Source organism: Aplosporella prunicola (genome assembly GCF_010093885.1).
Source record: "Aplosporella prunicola CBS 121167 unplaced genomic scaffold K452scaffold_1, whole genome shotgun sequence".
NCBI lineage: Eukaryota > Fungi > Ascomycota > Dothideomycetes > Botryosphaeriales > Aplosporellaceae > Aplosporella > Aplosporella prunicola.
In genome coordinates, this window is record NW_022983529.1 from 532,458 (window position 1) to 550,375 (window position 17,918).

At 54.1% G+C, this 17,918-nt stretch overlaps 8 protein-coding genes across 8 annotated transcripts; 4 read left to right on the forward strand and 4 right to left on the reverse strand.

Annotated features, from left to right (window-relative positions):
* The first annotated feature begins 729 nt into the window (after positions 1 to 729).
* Positions 730 to 1,819, forward strand: K452DRAFT_354637 (uncharacterized protein). The gene is made up of 2 exons (XM_033545902.1): positions 730 to 824; positions 1,011 to 1,819. The coding sequence occupies exon 2, from the start codon at positions 1,088 to 1,090 to the stop codon at positions 1,478 to 1,480; it is 393 nt and encodes a 130-aa protein (XP_033402893.1). The 5' UTR covers positions 730 to 824; positions 1,011 to 1,087; the 3' UTR covers positions 1,481 to 1,819.
* On the reverse strand, positions 1,508 to 1,807 carry K452DRAFT_293650 (uncharacterized protein; the record flags this gene model as incomplete). Its single annotated transcript, XM_033541602.1, has 1 exon — positions 1,508 to 1,807. The coding sequence occupies one exon, from the start codon at positions 1,805 to 1,807 to the stop codon at positions 1,508 to 1,510; it is 300 nt and encodes a 99-aa protein (XP_033402894.1).
* Positions 1,820 to 2,189: 370 nt separating the features above from the next.
* K452DRAFT_240434 (uncharacterized protein) lies at positions 2,190 to 6,287 on the reverse strand. Its single transcript, XM_033537789.1, has 9 exons — positions 6,176 to 6,287; positions 5,737 to 6,003; positions 5,560 to 5,682; positions 4,963 to 5,500; positions 4,869 to 4,908; positions 4,557 to 4,802; positions 4,137 to 4,494; positions 2,551 to 4,078; positions 2,190 to 2,491 (listed from the first exon to the last, which is right to left on the reverse strand). Exons 2-9 carry the CDS (start codon positions 5,931 to 5,933, stop codon positions 2,357 to 2,359), a joined length of 3,165 nt encoding a protein of 1,054 aa, XP_033402895.1. The 5' UTR covers positions 5,934 to 6,003; positions 6,176 to 6,287; the 3' UTR covers positions 2,190 to 2,356.
* A 222-nt stretch (positions 6,288 to 6,509) lies between these two features.
* Positions 6,510 to 8,412, reverse strand: K452DRAFT_282169 (uncharacterized protein). Its single transcript, XM_033539541.1, has 3 exons — positions 8,037 to 8,412; positions 7,817 to 7,978; positions 6,510 to 7,761 (listed from the first exon to the last, which is right to left on the reverse strand). Exons 1-3 carry the CDS (start codon positions 8,335 to 8,337, stop codon positions 6,782 to 6,784), a joined length of 1,443 nt encoding a protein of 480 aa, XP_033402896.1. The 5' UTR covers positions 8,338 to 8,412; the 3' UTR covers positions 6,510 to 6,781.
* A 518-nt stretch (positions 8,413 to 8,930) lies between these two features.
* K452DRAFT_347996 (glycoside hydrolase family 16 protein) lies at positions 8,931 to 10,812 on the forward strand. Its single transcript, XM_033545510.1, has 3 exons — positions 8,931 to 10,223; positions 10,279 to 10,356; positions 10,445 to 10,812. Exons 1-2 carry the CDS (start codon positions 9,194 to 9,196, stop codon positions 10,350 to 10,352), a joined length of 1,104 nt encoding a protein of 367 aa, XP_033402897.1. The 5' UTR covers positions 8,931 to 9,193; the 3' UTR covers positions 10,353 to 10,356; positions 10,445 to 10,812.
* K452DRAFT_3075 (uncharacterized protein) lies at positions 10,480 to 11,085 on the reverse strand. Its single transcript, XM_033543075.1, has one exon. It carries the CDS (start codon positions 11,046 to 11,048, stop codon positions 10,692 to 10,694), a length of 357 nt encoding a protein of 118 aa, XP_033402898.1. The 5' UTR covers positions 11,049 to 11,085; the 3' UTR covers positions 10,480 to 10,691.
* A 344-nt stretch (positions 11,086 to 11,429) lies between these two features.
* Positions 11,430 to 15,853, forward strand: K452DRAFT_323371 (glycoside hydrolase family 20 protein; the record flags this gene model as incomplete). Its single annotated transcript, XM_033544633.1, has 9 exons — positions 11,430 to 11,567; positions 11,688 to 12,770; positions 12,824 to 13,233; positions 13,413 to 13,480; positions 13,807 to 13,848; positions 14,122 to 14,707; positions 14,766 to 14,894; positions 14,949 to 15,324; positions 15,383 to 15,853. The coding sequence occupies 9 exons, from the start codon at positions 11,430 to 11,432 to the stop codon at positions 15,851 to 15,853; spliced, it is 3,303 nt and encodes a 1,100-aa protein (XP_033402899.1).
* A 777-nt stretch (positions 15,854 to 16,630) lies between these two features.
* Positions 16,631 to 17,908, forward strand: K452DRAFT_314404 (uncharacterized protein; the record flags this gene model as incomplete). The annotated part of the gene is made up of 3 exons (XM_033543751.1): positions 16,631 to 16,868; positions 16,933 to 17,123; positions 17,181 to 17,908. 3 exons carry the CDS (start codon positions 16,631 to 16,633, stop codon positions 17,862 to 17,864), a joined length of 1,113 nt encoding a protein of 370 aa, XP_033402900.1. The 3' UTR covers positions 17,865 to 17,908.
* Between the last annotated feature and the right edge of the window lie 10 nt (positions 17,909 to 17,918).

Consider the following 17,918-nt stretch of genomic DNA (forward strand, 5'->3'; position numbering starts at 1 on the left):
CCATTGGCTTCCACATGGCGTGGCGCAATACACTGCTATGTGAGTAAGACTTGAGGATGATGCTCGGCTACCACAGCAAAGTGGCAACGGACGAGGCATTCACAATGGTCCCGGAAACGATAGTCCGTCTTATGAGAGCGCCGGACTTGCCGAACACAATCTTCGAGGTGTGCACCTAAAGCGGACAGAGACGGGTGTCACCAGGGCCCTCCCACAGCTCAATGGAGCTGTGTACAGACAGCCAGCTATAGCCGGATTGAAGTCACCAGCCGGGGACAGTTGCAAGTATCACGACGCAAGAAGTTCCAGAGCCCGCCTCTGCGAAGGAACAACAAAGAACAATACAAGACCCTGGAATCTCGGTTTGTGTGCCGTATCGGGAAGGTGCATATACTCAACCGGCCGTCTGGGGTGCCTGATAGGTGGAGACTAACCCTTAACCTTAAACCTTCTTCAAGGGATGCGCCGGCAACGCCTCGTGGGGAAAAAAGCCTTCGGGCGTGCGGAGACGTTCCGTGGTGTGGCAGCGGCAGAGGCGTCTAGATCCGCGTGATGTGACGGCTCGCCGTGCATGAACCACTGCTCACCGGCAAGCCGACAGGCGATAGGATACCCCAACCTCGGATGTTCTTGTCGCCGTCCTGCCGTCCGTCGTTTCGTCGTCCCCAAGATTTTCCCTCTCACGCAAAACTGGGAATTTCTCAACCCACTTTGTGACTCGGGGAAATTGGGGGGGCGTGACAGGTTAAATGGCTCGATGCGCTGGGCATTGCTTCTGCTCCTGCTTCCGGCTGGGACCCTCGAGGGGTCTGCGTACACTGTTGGTAGGTATTTACGTCTACTTGCCCGCGATGAGAAAGCGCAGTGGGTCAAAATGCGTCATTTTCCTTATGGCGTTTTACTTTCAGAGATCTGTTCGAGGGATGCATGTCAAATACCCTGCTCGGGAAATTAAGACTACGTCAATCAAAGCCCTCGGGCATGAACGAGACTAATCTTTGATGGTGAAGGTGCAAAAAGAAAAACACCAACTCGCTCGATCACCCCATATCCAAAGACCCAAAATTAAAATCACACTCCCGTCACCATGAGCATCCCCCGATGCAGACCACAATCCCCGAAGCATATCCCGACGAGGATTTCTACGGGACGGGCCTACCCAGCAAGCACATCGACTAAAACAAACCCAGCTCGCGCGCCATCTACGTCCACTCCCATCGCCTTCCGCCCTCCCCGTAGCATTTCCGATGACCGGCCCCAAAGTGGTGGCCCTGCAGGAGCCAGCCGTCCCCCATGGCCACCCTATACTATACCACGAGAGAGCCTGCGCATACAAATCAGCACGCGCGCACGCGCGCAGCCGTCGCCACCGGGCAGTAGAGAACCCGGCTGCGTGACGAACCCCTCTCGCCGCTGCCGGAGCTGGCCCCGCTTCGCGCAGAAAGGAAAGAGGCTTCGATGCTTGGGACCAGTGGCCTGAGGCCCGCGGGTAGGTGGTACGTACCCCTCATCTCCTCTTTCCCGCCTTGCGAGTCTCCTTTTGCGTTACCGCGTCGGCCCACTTCGTGCTTGTGGCGGCCTTCTTGGTCTTCTTGCTCGTGTCTTTCTTCGCTTTCGTGATGCGTTTGTCGAAGGTCACTTTCTTTGCTGGCTTCGCCGCCGTGTCCCTCTTGCTCGGCTTGGTCGGTTTCGGCTTTGCCTTCGGTCTGGTCGTGTTCTTCAGGACCTTGGGTGGGAAGGATGGGGCTGTGGGTGTGTATGGTGTGCACGGCTTGACTATGCCGTTCTGGGAACGTGTCGCGACCATTTCCGTAGTGTTGTGTGTCTTGACGATGGAGAGTTGTGGATTGCGATAGTCTATGCGCTTGGGTTTGTAGTTATGTCAGAGACAAGTACAGAGTTACGATGGTTATGCCCGAACATTTGCGATTTGCATGGGTTATGGTGCAAAGAAAGGGTGTAGTCCTGCGCGACAGAAAAAGAAAACAACAACAACAACAACAACAACAAAGAAATAACAGTTGAATCGGGGGTGGGATAAAATCATACCAAGTACAGCAGTCAGATGTGCTGGCGAAGAAGACGAGGTGATCAGGTTCCGCGTTGTTGAAGTTCTCCAAGTTAATGGTCAATTGCGAACAGAAGGAGTTGGAGACAGAAGTTCAGAACGATGCATCACAAGACCAAGACCGAAAGGCAAATGCTGGTTTATCCCTTTGCCAAGAAATTCTTTGATTCAATTATGCATAATGCTTTTGTCGACCGTGGAAGCTTTGTCTTACTTCCAGTTCAAATACATGCACTGATAACCCCCGTCTTCTCTATGAACAAGCCATACGACACACGTGCGTCTTGATCAAGCCCGAAGGCGAGCCATCCTCTTGTTCATGAAGGCGAAGAAAGCAAACTGGCTGGCGGAGATGCCATACTCATACACGAAGCGGCTGGCAAGGTAACTGCCAAAGATGGCGCGCAAATAGTTCTCGGGAACCTAATACACGTTAGAAAGTCTAGTTCATATCGCTTGGATTGGTTTGAATCTGCACTTACCCGACCAATGATAGTATCGAGTCCGATCTTTTCCAGGAGAAGGTTGGGCAGAGCATCGCTCAAGACAGACTTGCGCAGCTCAACATTATCCCACAGCTCCGTGTTCTGCAGCTCCTCGTCTAGCTTTGTGATGGCAACACTAAGCTTGTCGCTGAGGATGCTGCGAGGTTCACCCGTCGCTTGGTGCTCCTTCCAGATAGCCTCGAATTCAAGAGCAGCGTTGTTCTTGATGGTCTCCTGCACCTGCTTGACGTAGTCATCGTAGAACTGCGGCGCACTGCCGTCTTCACGGATACACATGTTCTCAATGAAACCTGCGTCGTCGAAAGACAGAGAGGCGAGAACTTCCAATGAGGAGGACGTGACACCTCCCTTGTTGGCAGACGCGTCTTTGTACACAATGCAACCGGCTTTTTCAAGGCGGAGCTTCGCATCCTGAGTGATGAAGAGGTTCGCTCCTTCGACAATATATGGAATGACGGCCTTGCCATCCACAATGAGCTTGCCGACCGTGCTAAGGTCAATTGACTCGGGGCGACCACCGCATGGCACGAAGACATCGTACGGCAGACCGCCACGCAGATGGAAGGTGTTCCGGAACATTGTGCCGTTGTTGATAACCTCTCCAGACGGGAGCTTGACATTGTTGTCTTCCACCAGGACACGGTATCCCGCAGAGGAGAGTTTGGCGGTGTCGAATTGGTTGATCATGGAGCGCTGCTTAGCAAGGCGCACCAATTCGTCCCGGTCCAAACCGTTCGGGTCAACAAGGACACCAGCGCCATCAACGATAGCAGTGTACTGTTCGTTGCCCAGGAGAATTTCGTTCGACCCAAGATCACCGTCGGGTCCACCCGTCTGGAGCTTGCGAACCTTGCTCGGGTCGAGGTTGAGCTTGCGGTAGATACCCTTGACATACTCGCGGACGGACAAGGTTGTCATTCCATAACGGTCATGGGGAATACCGCCCAACCTCGGGCTCTTGCCAGTAAAGAATGATTTCCACCACGGTGCGCCTCTCTCCTTAGCATGCTCTGTGGCCCAGTCGACCAGATCAGCCGTGTTTTCATCCGGACCCATGAACAGAATCTCTTGTTTGCCGTGAAGATCAACAATGGGGTCCTTGATACCAGGGCTGCTGGGAGGAAGCAGCAAGTCCAGGATACTGTCAATGTACTTCTCGAAAGCCACTCGGGCTTTGTCTTGGTGGCGAACGTCCAGCAGAATAACACCCTTAGAGCCGCCTTCAGGAATATCCTTGTTCTTCCTCTGCTGAGTGTTGGCAAGGTTGTAGTTCTCGTCAAACATGGAGCGAGCGTTGATGGCGTAAGCCTCTTGGCTTCTGGACTTGACAATGCGGATACCTCCACGTGCAATATCCCTGAAACGAAGGTGGAAACCGCGGAACTCTGAGCTGATAACCAGGAACATGCCGTAGAGAGGTTGAGGGTACTCTTGCTGAGGCAAAAAGCTCGGGTTCAGTCTGAAGCTCAGAGCAACCTTGGTTGGCGTGTAGAAGTTGGTTTTCCTGGACATGGCCATTAGACGGGACGTTTAGTTTGGGTGTTGTGTGAAAATGAACTTACAGCACACTGGCGTTGAAAATGCGGAAAGCCGTCATGACTATAGCATGGTGCTCGTTGGCAACGGATTTGCTTATCATCTCCTCGAGCTCCGAGTCGTCCAGGACTTTGTCAACCTTCATCCGGATGTAGCTCAGAGTGGGAATGAAATCATCTTGCTCGCCCCTGGTTTGGACGTAATGCGCGTTGGCGAAGGAGAGGTACAGAGAATGAATCAGCTCAGGGTATTCGCGGATGATTTCAAGGATGTAGTCCGACGTGAAAGTCTCGGTGCGAAGACGCCGCTTAAGCTTTGAAAGGAGCTCAGCGTGCAGACTGTTGCCTGTGTCGAGTATGGAAGACAATGTCGTGTACTCCGAGCCTAAACACGAAACCTATATTAGCAAATGAAGAGCATGTTCTTGGGAATGCACTCGGACTTACCCAGTCGGTTGAGGAAATGACCAACGAATACCCACACGCAGTGAGCATAGATCGTCTCCTGTAAGCTGAGCTTGCCTGACGCAAAATGTGTTTGAAGCTTGTTCTGAGGAATACAATACAACAGAGAAACTTCCTTTATAATCTGGTGGATAGATGCCTCAATCGGGGGGTATCGTTGACTGGAGACAGTCTGGGGCGCGTGGCGCAAGTAGAGGGACATCACCGTGTAGCCGTTCGAGAATTGTTCTAGCAGGTGTTAGCGGGATTTGCTTGTAGAGAGCGCACAAAGTGGCAGGCTTTCTTGCTACTCACCCACGTATTTACGAGACGAAGTCAGTCCGTAGTAGTGATACTAGATGGTCGTCAGCTTGTTGGAGAGACAACCTAACAGCTCGAATATGCATACCAAGTCACTCAGCGCGCTGAACAGGCCTAGCGCAGAACCCTGCTTGAACGCAATGACGAGGCGCTTCTCCCGAGATCCCTCAATGTCAAAGGTTTCGATGACAGGACCTGTCCGCGCAACGGCGTTCATGATCGCCTGCTGGTAGATCTCCTTGGTGTTGGTCGTGGCCTTCTGCAAGAAACGCTTTTCGCCAATTTTCTCGATCGACGTCTCTCCCGCGCCAGGGTTGGGATCCGCAAAGTCACATTGGTACACAAAGTAGCACCGGAGCTGTTGCTCCTGGCCACCCGGGAGCATACCTGCGGAGCGGAAGGTCTCCACGCGGTACACGTTGCTCCCAGGTGCGCCATTCAAGTACTTGTGGTCAATACGACGCTCATACTGGGGACCCTCTACCAAGCTGACACCAGGCTTGCTGGTGTCGATGTAGACGGCGTGGTCCACAGCCTCCTTGTCCAACCGGATTTCTATCCGCTTGTCATCGCGGGCGTATGCAGCGATCTTGGCAGCGTATAATGAGTGGATGTGGTTGACAATCCTGGTATGACATCATCAGCGTCTGAATGTGGGGAATGGTCAAGGGGGGAGTGGGCGTACGCTTCTACCGTCTCGGTGGAAAAGTAGCTGTCATCGATGCCCAGATCGGTGTAGAACCATTTCGTCTCGGATTCGACGAAGTCAGCTGGTATGAAGCCTTTCTCCTCAATCTGGTCCATGACCCTGCGAGGCGTTAGTTTGACGACGCCACGTCACCCCCTCTAACTCAAATCATACGTCTCCATCTGCTGCTCCTTGCCCTCGAACTTGGGCGCGACATAGCCGGGGCCTTCTTCGTGTAGTACGCGGTGTTGCGACGAGCCGGGAACGCTCAAATGCGTGGGCTGAGGCGAGGGCTCGCGGCCGGGGGTGCGGATGACGGTGTCGAGGAGCTTGTTCTTGACGCCGTTGGCCATTGATGTGGGGGTGTCCATGTTGGGCGAGGGGAGGAAGCGGGGAGTTCGTTAGGCGGTGAAAAGTCTAATGTGATGGAACTTGCGCTATCTGGAGCGTGTTAGATCAGAGGATTGCGGGAGCAGGCGTGCAGCAGTTAAATACAAGGCGGGAGGAGGGGGGAAGGGCGAGAAGAACGCAGCTGAAGGCACTAGGAGGTGCGCCTTGACGTAATACAGGCTACTCGCTGAAAATAGCTCAATTGGGCGGGAGGGAGTCTGACCTGTTGTCTATGCGGGCGGACTGCAATGAAGCAGCCTTATCAGAACGGCGGTGATACGGGTGATACAGTGGCGCAAAAAGCAAGCGGAATGGCGATAGGAACGACGAGGAAGGGCGAATCGATGCAGAGCGCCATGGTTTATATGCGGGGGGACGTCAAAGTATGTGCTCGCTTTCCGCCGGCACAAGAGTCACTCGACCAAGGCTGGAGCGGCGTTCCTGCGGGGACGGGGCTAGCAGCGACCAATCGCCCGCACTGCGCGACTTTGTACCTGACTAGTCCCGCTTCGGACCATCAGCTTCTGCGGGATATGCTCAGCACGAGCTGACGCGGGGAAGAAGCCCATCAAAGGTCACATGAATTGCGCTATCCACTGGGGGCAAAGCAGCTGTCATCGCAACGTAAAAGCCCGTCCTCCTCACGTAAAGAAAACCCTCCCCCAAACGCCCTAAAGTCATGGGGTCTTGACCAGACTGCGGGGACGGCAGCCAGTGGATTTAGCGGACCCACTAGAGTGACGCGGGCTCCATGACTCGGGCCGCTGTTGGCGCGTCTAACCTCTTCTTGCCTATCTCTAGCCCGCAGCCACTATCACCCCTTGCCCCTTCAGCTCGCCGACTTCCGCGCACGGAACTGCTTCAAGAGCTCGAACTCCTCGTCGGTCACTGCGTATCTTTCCTGCTCGCCCACCGGCAGCTTCTGGTGCTTCCAAGCCTTGCCCCCCGCCCCGTACTCGGCCGACGCCTGCCCATTGCCATTGATCCGCCAGCGATAAATGGTCAAGCCTTCCAATCCCACCGGTCCCCGCGCGTGAATCTTGTTGGTGCTGATGCCAACCTCGGTGCCAAAGCCAAACCGCTGCCCGTCGGCCATTCTGGTGCTGGTGTTCCAGAAGGTCGACGAGCTATCAACGCCGTCTTGGAAGCGTTCAGCGATGGCTTGTGACTGAGTCAAGATGGCATCTGTATGGTGCGACGAGTGCTCATTGATATGGGCAATGGCAACGTCTGCCGCCTCCTCCGGAGAAGCTGCCTGCGGAATCGTCTTGATTGCCAGGATAAGGTCGAGGAATTCAGTCCGATAGTCCTGCTCCTCGGCATCCTGCAAGAACGCTGCCTGGTGTTTGCCAAGCGCAGAAGAAAGCGCGGCTTTAGATGCTACATCACAACGCAAGCGGACACCCTTTTCCAATAGCGCCTCGACGACGGGGGGAAGAACGGAGTTGAGAGCATCTTCATCCACTAGGAGCGTCTCGACACTATTGCATGCCGCAGGATAGCTGGTCTTGGCGTCCACGACAAGCTTGGCTGCCATGTCAGACGGACAGTCTGCACGAATGTAGATGCTGCACAAGCCGTCAGCATGTCCCAGAACTGGGATTTGCGTGCCCTTCTTGATGGACGACACTAGCTCGTTGCTTCCTCTGGGAATAACGAGATCAATGTATTGATCGAGTTCCAACAGAGGTTTGATGGCATCGCGGGTGGTCACGAGCTGCAAGCAGTCGTTTGGCACTTCTGTGGACTGCAGCGCATCTGAAATGACAGTAGAGATGGCCTTGAAAGATTCCGTCGACTCCTTTCCACCTACAGTTTGTGAGCTGGGGCGGAGATTTACGGAACACTGCAAGGTGATACGGACCCTTCAAGATGGCAGCATTGCCGGACTTTATGGCCAGCGAAGCAATGTTAGCAATCACCTCCGGACGGGCCTCGAAAATGATGAGTAAGACGCCAATGGGGGACGACCTCCGTTCGAGGAGTAGGCCGTCGTCAAGCAACGTCCGCACTTCGACTTTTCCAACTGCAAGCGTGTCAGAAACGGCTATGCGTACCTGATGAAACTCTGGGCAGTCACGTACGTGGGTCCTCTAGATCTCTCACATCGAGAATGCCCTGCAGCATGTCTTCATACTTTCCCTTACGGCCCAAGTCGAGCCGCTTGATCAAACTTTCTTTGAGCTCGCCGCTTTGGGCTGCTTGGGTAGCAGCCTCCAGGTCACGAGAGTTGGCCGCTAAGATGTCGGCTTGGGCAGCGGTGAGGGCAGCATGGATGGCGGTCAGGGCATCGTTGCGGGCTTGGGTAGGCAGGACAGCAAGCTTGCGCGACGACAGCCGAGCCGCACGAGCAGCCTCGAGTGGGTTTGCGTTAGTCAAGGACATGACGAAGGGAGCAAAAATCAAAAGGCAATGGAGGTCGTGGTCCGCGATGTGACGCGGGCATGTGCATGCGGCGAGATTTTTGCTTGGGTCGGCGTTGCGCTCTCGGCGCGCTATTGCTGGGGTTGCCGAGAAAGTCCCTGGTGATCCTGCGGCTGGGATCGTCAAAACCTATTATTATCCAGGGTCCAGGGATCATGTTCTTTGTTGCCCGTGTTATGGACGTGCCAATATTGAATACCTACGGCACTTAGACGGCAATCGTCTGCCGGACAGCCATCAGTATAACAATAAATAGAATATGGCCGGAGACTAATCCGTGCACCAAGTGAAAGTCGGGGACCTAGGTAGGTAGATGTCAAGGCCGCTGCGAAAAGATTGTTCCGGCGGCTACATTTAGAGCCGCGGGTGAGCTGCGCGTGAGCTGCACACGACTGCGCCTCGGATAGGGTAGGATTCTAGGGACCAGCCTCCCAAATTTTTTCTGTCCCACCACATTTCCGCCAAACAGCATTGACAGCCTTCACGGCCACGTCGCGTCGCCAGACACGAGCCGTATCATACGCTTGCGCGCGATCCGTATCGCTTGGACGCGCGACCCGTGTGTCCGTATCGCTTGGACTTTGCCGTATCGCTTGACCCGTTTGGCGTGCCTGCTAAACCCTTCTTGCCACTGCCAACTCCACTAACAATGAGGCTGGGCTTCTAGTCCTTGTATAAAGAGTGTGGCAGGCGCCTTCATCGCACAAAGTATCTTCCCGCCAATTGCAGCACCACTGAGCTCTTTTTTTGCTACCAGCAGAGCTAACAATCGCTACCTAATTTACTTTCACTTTCACTTCTCACCACTATCACCACCATGAAGGCCACAGCGCGGGCTTTTGCCGCCATTGCCTCCATCGCCTCGCTGGTACTCCCCTCCGCAGCAACCGTCACGGCTGGCCAAATCAACCCTGCTCTCGGAAGGTCTGTCAATATCGACTTTTCTTCCGCGTCGGATAGCTTTGACGCTGTCGGCCCCGTATCCTATGGCTCCGACGGTGCATCCTTTACCATCTCCAAGTCCGGTGACTCGCCCAAGTTGACGTCGAAATGGTACATCATGTTCGGAAAAGTCGAGTTTGTGGTGAAGGTATCCCCAGGCACCGGTATTGTCAGTTCTGCCATCCTACAGTCGGACGACCTGGATGAGATCGATTGGGAGTGGCTTGGTGGCGATCCGGATCAGGTCCAGAGCAACTTCTTTGGACAGGGTCAAACCACATCTTGGACCAGAGGTGCATTCCACTCGAACCCTGCAAACCAAGCCACGTTCAAGACCTACACCATCGACTGGACAGCAGAGCAGCTTCTGTGGCAGATTGACGGAGTTACGGTGCGAGCTCTGAAGCCAGCGGATGCGCAAAACCAATACCCCCAGACACCCATGCAAATCAAGATGGGATCATGGGCAGGTGGAGATGTCGATCTCAACGAGCCCGGAACAGTCCAGTGGGCAGGTGGAGCCACGGACTACTCACAAGGACCTTTCTCTATGGTGCTCAAATCCTTGAGCGTGACGGATTACTCTACCGGCAAGCAGTACCAGTACGGCGACAACAGCGGCACTTGGCAGTCGATCAAGGTAGTTGGTGGAAAAGTCAGCTCTGGAGACGCCGTTATTGACAATGACGCGCCCGCGGTTACGTCTACCGCCAGTGGCCAGCCAATCCCGTGGTCTGGCAAGGACTCGTCCTCCACAATCGTCAGATCGTCTGTTTACCCCTGGGTGCCAGAGTCGACGACGCTTTCGACCTCAACTGTGTCTGCCACCAACTACCCCGGCCTTCCAAGTGGTTGGACAGTCACCGGTTCAGGCAAAGTAATCCCGCCTAGCTCTGCACCTGTGAGTAAGGAATTTTCCGAAATTATTCAGCTAGAACGTATGAACTGACCTCAGCTTAGTCGACATCCCACGCCGGTGCATCTACCTCATTGCCATCGGCATCTCAGTCGGCTTCTTCCTTGTCTGGCGCTAATAAGGTAATGAACACCTACAGTCAGCAGACTTCCTCTCCACCACCACACTGCTGCCACCACTACTTGAACCGACGCTAACAACGCTGCACAGGCCCAGGCGCAATCAGCTGGCTCTTCAGAGGGCGCATCTCCGGCCCCGACTCATACCAACGCCGGCGGTCGCACTGACATTCTGTGGCGCGCATTTGGATTTTGCTTCTTCTTCGCCGTTGCCTTCCTGTCCTAAGCATCAGGTTCGGTTTAATCTGCCGCTTTATACCCCCTAATAGCATAAGCGGTCCTTCCAGTTTTTGGCATAGCGATAGGCGCATGGGATAGACTTGAATAGTCTTTGGGGCTCACGAGAACAGGCGTCGTGATGAATGTCGGCGCGGCTCGTGGCTCCAGTGTACGACGAATAAAAGAAAGAGATGCATAGATGCTATAGATAGGATTACACATGCAGTTACTTTGTCCGACAAACCGTTTGCCGAGTGATGATGTTTGCACGGCTGGCGGCTGCAAACCGCCCGAGTGAGGAGTCGGGCTGACCCTCGTGCTGGCGGGGCTAGACATGAAGCGCATGGTGGAGGCTTGGCAGGTCTCAGCCACAGAAGGGCGTTTGGAAACACATGGGGGCGATGATGCGTGGTGGTGAGTGATTGACGGTCGATCACCAAAACGGCAAATGAGCTACGTACGGTTAGCCAACACATTCTTCAGACGAGCTTCATTCGAGGTGAGGAGGGCCCGACGGCAAAGAGTCTGGGAGGAATGCGTATGTTAATGAGCTGAGCTGAGCATTGAGCCGCCCGGTCTCGACCTGCTGATGCCGGGGTAACTGGCTCGGTTCTTCAACCGCCTGCGGTGGAACCCCACTGAGCTGCTCTTTCCTGCTTTAGCAAACGCCTTGTTGCTCGCGTCACCGCGCGCAGCACTTCCAGTCACCTCGCGCAGTCACCGCGCGCGCGCATGCACTCACCACGTCCAGGTTTAAAGGTACCCGCCCCCCCGCGCACTTTTACTTTTTTTTTATGACCCGCTGTTTCCAACTCTCTCGACTGTCGCTTCCAACTTCCCCGACTGTCGCTCCCATCATGAAGCTCCTTGGACTCATCACCCTCGCTCTCGTGGCCCCTCTCGTGTCGGCCATCTGGCCCATCCCTTCCGAGTACGACCACGGAAGCACGACCCTCTGGATCGACAATGACGTGAAGATCGCCTACAATGTCAATGTATGGACACCCACCTTCCCACTACACTAATTCTTAGCTGACAACCTTCGCCAGGCTACTTCCAACTCTGGAAACTCCTCGCAGCTGATCGTGCAGAATGCTATCTTGCGCACGTACAAGACCATCTTCGAGCAGAACTTTGTCCCGTGGAAGTTCAATGAGCGCAACTCTGACTTCGAGCCGCCGACTGCGGACAAGAAGTGCATCACCTCGATTACTCTTCAGCAGACCAAGCCTGACTCTACCGGTATTGCCACTCCTGAAGACACTACCGTCGATGAGTCCTACACTCTCACTGTTCCGGAGGCTGGTGATGTCACTATCATTGCTGCCTCATCGATCGGACTTGTTCATGGCTTGACCACCTTCTCTCAACTGTTTTTCAAGCACACCGAGGGTGGTGCCTACACGAATCTCGCGCCGGTGAACATCAAGGATGCCCCCAAGTTTGCTCACCGTGGCTTCAACATGGATGTTTCCAGGAGCTACTACCCTGTTGCTGACATCAAACGCGTGATGGACGCCATGGCTTTTACCAAGTTCAACCGCTTCCATCTGCACATTACTGATGCGCAGTCCTGGCCTTTGGTCATTCCCGCTCTGCCCGAACTGTCTGCCAAGGGCGCTTTCTCTCCGGACATGGTGTACACGCCTGCGGATCTCAAGGACATCCAATATTACGGAACTCTTCTGGGCATTGAGACCATTCTCGAGATCGACATGCCTGGACACACCTCTTCAGTTGCGTTTTCGCAGCCGGAGCTCATCGCGGCCTTCAACATTCAGCCTGACTGGAGCACGTACTGCGCTGAGCCGCCGTGCGGAACTTTCAAGCTCAACGACACTAGGGTATACGATTTCTTGAACACGGTGCTGGACGACCTGTTGCCTCGCGTCAAGCCGTACTCTGCCTACTTCCACACCGGAGGTGATGAGGTTAACGTCCAGGCCTACTTGCACGACGACACTGTCAAGTCCAATGATACCGCTGTCCTGAAGCCTCTGATGCAGAAGTTCGTCGACCGCAACCACGACCAAGTCCGCAACGCAGGCCTTACTCCTATCGTGTGGGAGGAGATGCTTTTGACGTGGAACCTGACCCTTGGCAAGGATGTTCTGGTCCAGACCTGGCAGTCCGATGAAGCTGTAGCGCAGACTGTCGCTAGCGGCCACAAGGCACTTGTGGGCAACTACAACTACTGGGTATGTTAAGCTTGTGTCGGGTGGATGTAAACTTGAAACTGACATATTTCCAGTACCTCGACTGTGGCAAGGGTCAATGGTTGGACTTCAGCCCCGAGACTGCCCAGACCTACTATCCATTCAACGACTACTGCAACCCGCGCAAGAACTGGCGTCTGATGTACTCCTATGATCCGTATGGCGGCGTCCCCAAGGATCTCCAGCACCTCGTGGTCGGGGGCGAGTGCCATCTCTGGATGGAGCAGACCGATTCCGTCAACCTCGACTCTATGCTCTGGCCCCGCGCTGCGGCTGCCGCCGAAGTTCTTTGGAGTGGTCCCAAGGATGCTCAGGGCAACAACCGTAGCCAGATTGAGGCCAGCCCCAGGCTGAGCGATTTCAGGGAGCGTCTGGTGGCTCGTGGTGTCAAGGCCGAGCCCATTCAGATGCCTTTCTGCACCATGAACGGCACTCAATGCTCTCTGTGAGCGTCTGGAGCGATAAGAAGCGTCATGGAATTTCGATGGATCTGTATGTGTTGGCGACGATAGAGAGGCGACTCGCTTTTGGCTTGGTGCAGGACATGGTATCATCACGGATCTGGTTAGCTAGCAGAAGTCTTTTTTCCTGAGCGTCAACCTTGCATACACACGGTAGATAAAGAATTTCAATGTCTCATGACCAAAAGAGCCACTATGACAAACTTTTACTTTGCACATTGGGCGCTGGTAGTGAGGGCGTATTGTGCTGGGAAATCAGCGGGTTTGGCGTTGCAAGGTTGCTGATAGCTTCCCCGCACTTTCAACGGCTGCCTCGGCGTGGTTTCCCCTTTCTGTGTAGCGAGGTCATCCGCCAAACAGGCTGGAGCAAGGGTTCCGCCCGGTGCCCCTTGCGACTCAACGCCCATCTTAACATCACCACCCTCGCAAAGCGGGATCCAATGCACCGAAGCAGTTCAGCCACCGGCTGACGGCCGGGATGCTTGCATGGTATGTTTCCTGGTTGAGATCCTCATGCTGCATGATGACTGCATATTCTTGTGACGACATATGTGTAGTTGCTTACAGGCCTGAATTACGGCCATTGGAGACTCCATGTGGTTTAAAGTAACATCTTGCTAGCCTCGCTTAGTTCCCCGCAGACCATACGCCAAGTGGTTGACATGGTAACCAGCCACAGCTCGGGATGATGTATGCAGCGGAGACGTAATTGAGTTTAACTCCGGGTCTACCAAGGATGAAGTCTGCTGCTGTGTCTTCACGGGATTGCGCCACCAGCCTGACGGCAGGATTTGAGGATGGATTCCGGACTGAAGTTCATCGCTGCTTCCGTGGAAACCGACGTTGCCATTTTGCACATACCTAAAACTCAGCCGCCATCATGTTGGAGCAGCTCTTCGATCGAGTATACTTGCTAAGCCTTGTCGCGTTCCTGATTGTCCTCTACGCTTCTCGACAACTCGCCAGCGGCATTAATGCCTCACGCAGGATCCGGGCTCTCGGCGGCCACGCGCCGGTCCGCATCAGTTACGTGCCTTTTGGCCTTGACCTGGTCTATCAAATAGTCAAATCTCAGAACGAAAATAGGAGCCTTCAGTTCTGGCGTGAGCTGTTCTCCCACTGGGGCAATCCTTTAAATCCCTATACAATCGAAACTGGCCGCGGTGGACTTCGTGCCGTCATCACTGCCGACCCAGAAAATATCAAAGCAATTCTGGCAACACAGTTTGCAGATTACGGCAAAGGAGAGCAGTTCAACAGGGACTGGCATGATTTTCTGGGAGACAGCATCTTCACGACTGATGGCGACAAGTGGCATCATTCAAGGCAACTGATTCGGCCCCAATTCATCAGAGACAGACTCAGCGATTTAAAGGTTTTCGAAAGCCATATCCCAGTGCTGCGAAAACACCTTTACGGGAACGGGGAGACTGTTGATGTGAAAAGCTTGTTCTTCCGGTTAGTTGAAATTGGGGACAAAACTCAATGCGAAATTTACTAACGGTTGAACCTTTAGATATACCTTAGATGTAGCCACCGATTTCTTGCTTGGCCATAGTGTAAACAGTCTGGAATATCCTCAGGCTAGGTTTGCTGAGGCGTTCGCTCGAGCTCAACACACACAAAGTCTTCGCTCTGGAGCCGGGTGCGTGTATCAATTGCTGATTAGAGAAAGATGATAAGCTAATAATGAGTATAGTCCGATGTCATGGATCCTTCCCGAGAGAGGTTTCCACAAAGATATTCGGACTATCAACGAGTTCATCCATCCTTTCATCGAGGAGACCCTAGCATTGTCGCCAGAAGAATTGGAGAAGAAGACGAAAAATGATGAAGGTTACACTTTCTTGCATGCCCTCGCCGGTGACACACGGGACAGGAGTATGCTCCGTGATCAGCTTGTTGCTGTTCTGCTTGCGGGTAGGGACACAACGGCGTGCACGTTATCCTGGTTGTTCTATGAACTTTCAACTCACCCTGAAATCCTGCGCAAGCTTCGCAAAGAAATCACCGAGATAGTTGGGGAGGACAATAAACCTACCTATGAGCACCTCAAGTCACTGAAGTATCTCCAAGTAAGTGCGAAAGCGTACACGCATTTTCCTACTTTCCTAAACTCAAACTTCCGCTTAGCACACTCTCAACGAAACCCTGCGTCTCTACCCCGTCGTCCCGTTCAACGTCCGGTTCGCCCTCCACGACACAACGCTACCTCGTGGTGGCGGCCCTGACGGCAACGCGCCCATCGGTGTCCTCAAAGATACGTCAGTAGCCTACTCGACGCTTATCATGCAGAGACGTGAAGACATCTTCCCGCCAACCTCGGTCGGCTTCCCGCCCGTCGAGGAGTTCGTACCGGAGCGTTGGGATGATTGGACACCTAAGCCTTGGACCTATATCCCTTTCAACGGGGGACCGAGGCTCTGCGTTGGCCAACAATTCGCGCTTACTGAGATGGCGTATACGGTTGTAAGATTGTTGCAGCAGTTTGAGAGGATCGAGTGTAGGATGGACGGACATCCTGGCTTGAAGAGTGACATCGTGCTGCAGCCCGCGAATGATATCCATGTGGCACTGTGGTCAGTTGCGCAGGGAGGTAAATGAGAGTTGCTTGAGGATTTCGGTGCCTTCTTCGGCATGCACACTGACAATTTGTTGTATCCAACACTGCTATTTTCAGTGTCTTTCAATGCAGCATTGGCAGTTCTAAGTACGTGAACCTAGGTTTGAGAATTCATCCTGCTTGCAGGAGTCCTAACTTTTGCCGTTACAACCACTTCCCATCCTTTCCCTCACCCCACCGATCGCCTTCCGTAGCGCTGGCAATCGGCCAAGCTTTTTACTGTCGGCGGGATCGACGTTGAGCATCTGGGGTTTTGGTGGAGTTTCAGGGGGCCGAAAGCTTGACTCGCCTCGCTTCAAGGCCACCATCTGCGACACGGACAACTTTCTGCGACCATCTTGACGGCACGGGCCGATGCCTGAACACTGGATCGCACCGGTGGTAGAGCGCTGTGCTCATGCTGCAGAAGAGAGGGCGTGCGGCTAGCTGGCGGCATGATGGAAAGTTGCTTTTGCTGCGTGAAGCGTGAGAACACGGCCTCACATTATGGCTGGGGTATAACTAGATCGTGAGCCGGTAAGTGGAATATAAAATGTGGCGATGTTCGTCCTTTCCCTGGCTCATCCTGCATTCACCTATCAGAAGACGAATCGTTCTTTTCCTGATTCAATCATTACCTTTCTATATTCCGCATCGTTCCTGGAGAACCCAACGCGGCTGGCCTTTTACATTTATCTGAAGCATACACTCAACGGACACTTACATCTCTAATACACTCACCTATATAATCCTTTACGCCTTTTCCACGATCCACAGTCATGAAGCAAAGCTATCTCTTTACCCTTTCGCTGGCTCTGGTCACTGTTACAGCAAGCCCTGTTCTCCGACACAAGCTAGTCCGCCGCGAAGTCCCACAAGAACATTCGCACGAGCAGTTCCTGAGGACGGTGGGCAAGAGCTTACAGGAGGACAACCCAGACGACATTGGAGATCCCGTATTCGCACTACTTGGCAATGCCGCTGCAAAGAAAGGCCTAGGAAAGATCAGCGACCCAGGTATACACACGCCCTCAAATGATAGTCGTCAGTAACTTGAGAATACTGACATGATGCCTGTTAGACTGTCTTCAGCAGGCTACTGCCGATCAAGCTTTCACAAATGCAAAGGCAGCTGATGATGTCGATGGTATGACCGCGGCACTAGTTTATCGTGCTCTGGAGCGCAACTCTGCCTCTGTTGGCGCAACCAGCAAGGAATGCACGAGCATCAAGGCCAAAAACCCCGAAATTGCAGCGCTCACTCAGCACCAGGTCAGTCCTTTAGTTCTCTATGATCAACACGGACCAAGAGTCACTGATGTGCAGTAGGATCCCGCATCGGACGGCGCAGCCAAAAAGAACAAGGAAGTCACCCTTGAACTGGCCAAGCAGATTGCGTCCATCGGAGGAGATCCCCAAACGGCGCTCAAGGCTGGAACTTTCAAGCCCGGCAAGAAGGACGACCCGACTGCAGCTGGAAACAGCTGTGATGATGCGAACGACGCCGAAGGTTGCATCTTCACGCAGGGCCTGCTCGTCGAAGACGCCACGCCCGACGAGATTAAGGCTGCCGTTGCCGGCACCACCGGTACCTCTACGAGCGGCAACTCCGCAGCCTCCAACGGGACTAGCGTGGCAGCTGCTGGCGCCACACCCTCCGCGGCCTCCGTCGCGACTGGCTCGACCTCGACCTCGAACTCAAACTCGAACTCGAACTCGAAGGCTTCGTCATCCAAACTCGACATTGGCAGCGCTACCAACCCGACCATCGAGTTCGGCCCCGGCTTCGACAACCGCAAGGAGGATAGCTTCCAGCCGGCCGACAAAGACGAGTTTACCCACGGCTCCGCGACTGGTGTCGGCATTGTCACGGATTTCATCTGCCAGCAACTCAGTGACAAGTTCAAGGCCAGTGACGTGGCCATTGACGCCTGTAACCAGGGTGCCGAGGCGGCGAAAAACAAGGAGGGACAGGCGGCAGCTAATGCGTTCAACTCGGCGCTGGGGTTCTGAAGGAACAGACGTGTAGTACATAGTATGATGATGGTTACAGTATGACGAATCCAG

Coding starts and splice junctions, on each gene's coding strand:
- K452DRAFT_282169 (XM_033539541.1), bottom strand. CDS start 8,337: ATGTCCTTGACTAACGCAAACCCACTCGAGGCTGCTCGTGCGGCTCGG. Junction 7,979..8,036: donor GAGAGATCTAGAGGACCCAC/GTACGTGACTGC, acceptor ACACGCTTGCAG/TTGGAAAAGTCGAAGTGCGG. Junction 7,762..7,816: donor CAATGCTGCCATCTTGAAGG/GTCCGTATCACC, acceptor CACAAACTGTAG/GTGGAAAGGAGTCGACGGAA.
- K452DRAFT_3075 (XM_033543075.1), bottom strand. CDS start 11,048: ATGTGTTGGCTAACCGTACGTAGCTCATTTGCCGTTTTGGTGATCGAC.
- K452DRAFT_354637 (XM_033545902.1), top strand. CDS start 1,088: ATGAGCATCCCCCGATGCAGACCACAATCCCCGAAGCATATCCCGACG.
- K452DRAFT_240434 (XM_033537789.1), bottom strand. CDS start 5,933: ATGGACACCCCCACATCAATGGCCAACGGCGTCAAGAACAAGCTCCTC. Junction 4,495..4,556: donor TCATTTCCTCAACCGACTGG/GTAAGTCCGAGT, acceptor TTTCGTGTTTAG/GCTCGGAGTACACGACATTG. Junction 2,492..2,550: donor TCGATACTATCATTGGTCGG/GTAAGTGCAGAT, acceptor AACGTGTATTAG/GTTCCCGAGAACTATTTGCG.
- K452DRAFT_347996 (XM_033545510.1), top strand. CDS start 9,194: ATGAAGGCCACAGCGCGGGCTTTTGCCGCCATTGCCTCCATCGCCTCG. Junction 10,224..10,278: donor GCCTAGCTCTGCACCTGTGA/GTAAGGAATTTT, acceptor ACCTCAGCTTAG/TCGACATCCCACGCCGGTGC.